The 6,591-nt window shown below is 50.5% G+C and overlaps 3 protein-coding genes across 3 annotated transcripts; 2 read left to right on the top strand and 1 right to left on the bottom strand.

The window, feature by feature from the left end:
- Window positions 1-715: 715 nt before the first annotated feature.
- VTN49DRAFT_371 (uncharacterized protein) lies at window positions 716-1,869 on the top strand (the record flags this gene model as incomplete). Its single annotated transcript, XM_069411575.1, has 6 exons — window positions 716-944; window positions 997-1,019; window positions 1,085-1,122; window positions 1,178-1,318; window positions 1,378-1,627; window positions 1,696-1,869. The coding sequence occupies 6 exons, from the start codon at window positions 716-718 to the stop codon at window positions 1,867-1,869; spliced, it is 855 nt and encodes a 284-aa protein (XP_069271545.1).
- Window positions 1,870-2,730: 861 nt separating this feature from the next.
- Window positions 2,731-4,292, top strand: VTN49DRAFT_372 (uncharacterized protein; the record flags this gene model as incomplete). The annotated part of the gene is made up of 10 exons (XM_069411586.1): window positions 2,731-2,808; window positions 2,863-2,894; window positions 2,963-3,048; window positions 3,111-3,272; window positions 3,334-3,356; window positions 3,421-3,458; window positions 3,513-3,653; window positions 3,709-3,958; window positions 4,024-4,190; window positions 4,259-4,292. 10 exons carry the CDS (start codon window positions 2,731-2,733, stop codon window positions 4,290-4,292), a joined length of 1,011 nt encoding a protein of 336 aa, XP_069271546.1.
- Window positions 4,293-4,462: 170 nt separating this feature from the next.
- VTN49DRAFT_373 (uncharacterized protein) lies at window positions 4,463-5,707 on the bottom strand (the record flags this gene model as incomplete). The annotated part of the gene is made up of 1 exon (XM_069411597.1): window positions 4,463-5,707. The coding sequence occupies one exon, from the start codon at window positions 5,705-5,707 to the stop codon at window positions 4,463-4,465; it is 1,245 nt and encodes a 414-aa protein (XP_069271547.1).
- Between the last annotated feature and the right edge of the window lie 884 nt (window positions 5,708-6,591).

A 6,591-nucleotide genomic window follows, 5' to 3' on the forward strand; every position in this document is an offset into this window, starting at 1 on the left:
AAATTGGAAAGGGACGGAGAAGAAGTCAAACCACAATCAGAAGAGCACCGGAAGCGACGGGAGCATAAAGGGGCGCTGCTTCGTATGCAACAAGAGAGAGATCATCTGCGACTATTTCATTGGCTCTGTTGTATGACACTCCTAGTTTATACTAGTGTGGAACGCCCGTTTTTACAACAGTACATAATGCTAGTACTGAGCCGGGGTATCGACCAAAGCCATGGACAAGCAAGCTATAATGGCCTCCGCTGTCTGTTGGTGCTAGGTCTTGGGTTTTGTTCGAAACATTTTGCATTCGAACACGAACTCTATCATCTCCATCATATCTGTACAATCTCAGGGGTTTTGCACAAATCAGTCAACACAATTTCCCGAGAATTCAACGGAAAGCCATTCCCCCATGACAGAAACATCGCCTCAGGAACCGACGACGACCGCCACTAGCAATGCTCCGGTCATCGTTGAAGTGGACACCTCCGTACGATATCATTTCGTTGGGTTATGCCAGAACGGGTTTCTCACTTGAGTCACAAGGTATGAGAACGACTCCTCTTATGGTGATGAGCTGTACGCGATGTGATCATTCTGTGGAACTCCGGATGTAAAGGAGCTCAGGAATGCTCATCGACTAATAGATCGTCGTACACCGCGTCATTAACCTCGTCGGTGCTCGACTATCGTCATGAGAACGGCCGCCGTTATCATAAATTCCGCGATGGGGGTTAGGAGCTGTCCCTCCCTTCCCGGACCATCCAAGGACTTGACTGATCGTTACTTCCTACCGTACCTACTCCCCAACGATGAGACGGAAAACGACCGCTTGGACGTCTTGCACGAGATGTGCCTTCAGGTGTTGCACCGAAAGCTCTACTTGGGCCCCATCAAGAGTCCGCAGCGAGTAATCAACCTCGCGACGGGGACAGGTATCTGGGCCATTGATTTTTGTAAGTTTGTTGAGTTTAGTCAACGCAAGATACAGAAGCTGACTCACTGTAGCGGACAAACATCCCCAGGCAGAGGTAAAGAATATTATTGGCAGCGATCCCAAATAAACAGAGTGCTGAGACTGGCCGGTTTGTTACAGGTGATCGGTTGTGATTTGAGTCTAATCCAGCCGACTCTGTAAGTTTGATATAAGAATCTCTACTAACGTTGCTCGACTGACGGGAATCGGCAGGGTTCCTCCGAACGTGAATTTCTTGGTGGATGATATCGAGTCGGAATGGACATATGAACGGGACACGTTTGATTTTATTCACGCGCGATTCCTCGCCGTCTCAATCAGAGACTTTTCGAAGCTGATCAAGCAATGCTATCTGTATGACATTGGAGCTTTTTCCTCGTTGTCCTTCTTGATTCTATATCTAACGGACGCAGATTTGTTAAACCCGGTGGCTGGGTTGAATTCCAGGACTGGGACGGCCATCCCGTTTCAGAGGATGGCAGCCTTAACGGCACCGCCCTCCAAAGATATTACGATGAAGTTTTTGACGCATTCGAGACGGCCGGCTGCGAGGTGCGTCCCGGGATCAAGCTGGAGGAATGGTTCAGGGGCGCTGGTTTCGTGAACATCCACGTGGAGAATTTTCTTGTCTCCTACGGCGTCTGGCCTAAAAATAAACATCTTGTAAGTTTCGCTCTTGTATCCAAACAGTCAATCAAGTGTTCCACTTCTGTATTGACCTCTTCGTACAGAAGAAAGTCGGCGCCTGGTGCCAGTCTCAGGCCGAAGCGAACGGCTACGAGGGTTTTGCTCTCGCTGCCCTGACACGGTATAGGAACTGGACCAGGAAGGAAGTCATGCTTCTCGCCAGTGTGGCCCGCGCTGACGGCCGGAGGCACGACATTCACTCGTTGTTCAACTTGTGAGTATGCCTTTACTTTTAGGTAGCATTACTTGCGCTATTCAGTATGAACTATGAGTGACTCACACAGCTACGTGGTCTACGGCCAACGTCCGGAGAATTGAGCAACGTAAAATGTGACTATGGCTGATGTAGACACATACGTTCAAGAAGCCTTTGGCACGCGCACAAAGCCTCTCTTTTTCCGATTTTCATTAGTAGCTTTGAATGATATCTAGTAGTGTGTACAACATTTCAGGCCACAGTTTCGCGCCTGGGCCCGACCTTCTCTGTTCTAGCGACTTATGGAACCCTTTACTTGCAGGTATTCAGGTGACATTAATTCCAGTTTCCCTTTCCTGGCCAGTTTGGATCTCTTCGCCGGTCTTCGGAGTCGGGCCGCTTTCGCATTCTCCATTGTTCCATGGCATGATTATGTTAGGGCTTTGGAGACGGAGGGGAGACAGGGGTGCATCGGTCCAACAGCGCTGATTGGCAGATGATGTGGCCACCAGGCCAATCTAGCCAAGGATGAACGCTTCGACGTTGGATTTCACACCACCTCCCCCAGCTACTTCATTCTCATGAGAAAAGACACCCTTGTCGCCATGTGCGCCAAAGGCGCCGTCTCTGTAACCGTTTTGGCAGTGCTCCAGCAACGCTCTGAAAAGATAATGACAATGATCCCCTGTCTGCCTGTGCATATATGAGAAATTCTGAGCTGGGGTACCAGCGCTATATAGAGGACTTGTTTGCCGCGACAGCCGGCTCCTAGCTACCGTTCGTGAGAATCCGATATACGGACTCTATACATTTCTAGAGCTCTTGAGCGTGCTATCTGGTCAATCCTTTGCCATTTTGGATTCAACAGCGAATTATTCCCACCATGGCAGACCAAACTGCTCACGAACACGCCACCACTGCCACCAACAATGCTCCAGTCAGTGTTGAAGTGGACACTTCGGTATGATATCCATCTATTGAAATACACTAGAGCACATGGCTTATTGTCCCACAGTATGAGAATGACTCCTCATATGGGGATGAACTGTATGTGGTGTGACTCCATGGCGTGCCGGGTCCGATATCAATGCTTATGCGTGTCCTTCGACATATAGATCGTCATACAGCGCATCTCTGACCTCATCGGTACTTGACTATCGCCACGAGAATGGCCGTCGGTATCATGGATTCCACGATGGATGTAGGAATTGACCTGTCTTGCCCGAATTTCCTATTTCTGCATACTAACTTTTCATTTTCTAGCGTATCTGCTCCCCAACGATGAAAAGGAAAATGACCGTTTGGATATGGTGCACGAACTATGTCTCCAAATGTTGCATCGAAAGCTCTACCTGGCTCCCATCAAGAACCCGCAACGAGTGATCGATCTCGCTACTGGAACAGGCATTTGGGCCATTGACTTCGGTATGTTCATTTGCTTGGTTCGGCAGACGTAGAGTTGAATCAGGACGCTGACTCATCGTAGCGGATCTTCATCCTCAAGCTGAGGTAAATCAATACTATCATGAGGGAACCTAGATGGACAGAATGTTGAGACTGATTTCCGTTTCAGGTGATTGGTTGTGACTTGAGCCCGACTCAGCCTACTTTGTCAGTCTGACCGAAGAATCTTAGTAGAGATGATCGGCTTACAGTGTTTGGCAGGGTTCCTCCGAATGTAAAGTTCGTGGTGGACGATATCGAGTCGGAGTGGGCGTATGAACGTAACCCATTTGACTTTATTCACGCGCGATATCTCGCTTTCGCAGTCAGGGACTTTGGAAGGTTGATTAAGCAATGCTATCGGTATGCCATTCGATCTCTTCTCTGTCTCGTTAAGTTTGTTTCTAACGGACAGCAGATCAGTCAAGCCCGGAGGATGGGTTGAATTTCAGGACTGGGACGGTCAACCTTTCTCGGAGGACGGTAGTCTCAAAGGCACTGGTATCGAACGATACTTTAAGGAAGTCAACGGTGCCTTCGAGAGCGCCGGCTACGAGGTGCGTCCCGGACCAAAGCTGGAGCAATGGTTCAAGGAGGCGGGCTTCGTGAACATTCATGTGGAAAAGTTTATCATTCCGTATGGAATCTGGCCAAAGGATAAGCATCTTGTCCGTTCTCCCTTTTCTCCAAGCAACTAGTTAGTAAAAGAACTTGCACTGACCTCTTAGTACAGAAAAGACTTGGCGTCTGGGCTCAGGCTGGAGCTGAAGCAGGCTACGAGGCCGGAGCATTGGCCGTCCTGACACGGTACAAGGAGTGGACCAAGGAGGACGTTATGCTTCTAGCCAGCGAGGCTCGGGCCGATGGCCGGAAGCGCGGCATTCACTCAATGTTCAACTTGTGAGTACAGTTTTAAGCAACGCTACTCGTACTATTTAGAACGGAACTAACCACAATGGCGGCTACAGCTATGTGGTCTACGGCCAGCGTCCTGAGAATTGACAAAAGCAAGTACAATAGTACGCAGTCGACATCAGGATCTGGAATCTAGAGAGGAGTATTCATTCATCTCTGCGTTCTATATCTCACTTCTCAATGAATTTAGCATCTATCGTACAATTGTAACTAATAATACATGCACAGAAATGTATTCAACGTAAAAAAAAAGAAATCTAAGGCCTCGGCACACCACCAGTTCCGAACAGCTCCATATGAATCCGACTCCGATCAACTCCCAACTCCTCCAACGCCGTGGCCATGGCCAGCATGAACGGCGTCGGGCCGCAGACGTAGTAGTTGGTGGACTTGTTGTCAAGGAAGAGCTTCTGCGGGTCCATCTTCTTGAGATCAATCATGCCGGTGAAGTGGTAGTCCTCGCCGGGCTTCTCGTCCTCCTGCGGGTTCTGGTTGAAGAGGGTCATTTGAAGGTTCGGGTACTGCTTCTCCAGGGCCAGCACGTGGTCCTTGAAGGCGCGCACCTTGGCGTAGCGCACGCTGTGGATGAAATGGATCGGACGGCCAGCGTCCGATGCCGTCACCGTGTTGAGCATCGAGGTCAGAGGCGTCAAGCCCACGCCACCGGCGAGCAGGACAATGGGTGAGGAAGGATCGGTGTCGTCCAGAACAAAGTCACCGCATGGATACGACACGTGGATCACGTCGCCTTCGTTGTAGTGATCATGAAGCAGGTTCGATACATGGCCCGGCGGAATCGACGCTGAAGGGTCGTCCGAATTTTGCACGCCGCTCTCCCGCTTCACGCTGATCCGATAGTATTCTGGGTTCGGCTTGTCACTGAGCGAATACTGTCGCGCCTGCAGGTACTTCAGAGCTGGCACTTCAACCTGCACGGAGATGTACTGGCCCGGGCGGAACGAGGGCAGAGGCTTTCCATCGACGGGCTTCAGGTAGAACGAAGTGATTTCCTCGGACTCGGGGACTTTCTTGTCGATGCGGAACTCGCGCCAGTCAGTCCAGCCATCGGCGGAACGGTAGATGGCACCCTCCTTTTCAATGAGAAGGTCCGCAAGCTGCCAGTACGCGGCGGTCCAGGCATCAAGAATCTCCGGCGTCAGAGCGTCACCGAGGACCTCTTTCATGGCCTCGAGGAGGAACGAACCGACGATGGCATATTGCGACGGCTGCACGTACAGCGAGGCATGCTTGTGGACGATCAGCTCAACATCGGCGCTCAACGCACCCAGGTCATCGATGTGCTCGGCGTAGGCCCACAGGGAGTTGGCGAGGGCGCGTGCCTGATGGCCGGTCTTCTGATGAGTCATGTTGAAGATGGAATTGAGCTCTGGGTGCTCTCCGAGCATGTTCTTGTAGAAGACCTTGGTGATGTTGGTGCCCTGCTCCTTGAGAATCGGAGCAGTGGCCTTGATGAGCTTTGTTTGCTCTGCTGTCAAGCCCATGGTGGAAGATGATATTTTTTTTTTGCGAGTCGCTCACTCAATCACGAATCTCTGTTCTGATCTGTGGTTGTTTCAAGGAATGCTCTTCGCAACAGGCATATATAGCTGCTTTATCATGATCGTACGACGCGATTGCTTCCGAAAAGCTCTGCTGTCCACACATGGCCATTGATGACATCTCCGCGGAGCATCAGCTTCGTTTCAGGGTTTTCAGCATCTCCCTATGTCATTTTTTTACCATGCTTACTTCCCGAGACCCACTGTTTGCAAGATCTTTTCCGGCAGCTTATTTTGCCGTTGCGATGATTGGCAGCCGCCAGCCACGTCGGAACCGATCCCCAGCGCTCTGGGAATGTGCCACATGTCTCTGACTGCCGGCATTCTGGGGTTTTCTTTCACACATGATGATGCAATCCGGCGCTTGGTAGACGCAAGACTCCGAGGACCATTGCATGGAGTATGTTCACCGAACGCGGTGCAACTGCTAGCCACTCTTACTCATCTGTCAGGTATCTAATAGGCCGACCATTTTCCATCCATTGTATGTATCACGGCTGCAAGATCCATCACCAAATAATTCAAATCCATCACGATTCATCCAGCTATGTCTCGACTGTTCATTCCAACATATTCGCAGGAATTTTTTTTCTGACGTCGAATAAACTTCTGCACCGGCTCGCCTAATCGGGCTTAGCCAGGGACCAGTTGACGCGCAAAAACTCCGAGCTTCGATCGACAGGGCCGAAAGCCGCAAGGGAGCCGCCAATGTCATATGACATCAATCCCGACATTTCCCGATTCCGAACAAATCTCGGGATGTCAGGTGATCAGCTACAGAATGCTCTTGCCCACGTGCACGGCAAGTTTTTGCCTTCCATGATTGT

Source organism: Thermomyces lanuginosus, assembly GCF_041956635.1.
Source record: "Thermomyces lanuginosus strain ATCC 200065 unplaced genomic scaffold VTN49scaffold_15, whole genome shotgun sequence".
Taxonomy (NCBI): Eukaryota; Fungi; Ascomycota; class Eurotiomycetes; order Eurotiales; family Trichocomaceae; genus Thermomyces; species Thermomyces lanuginosus.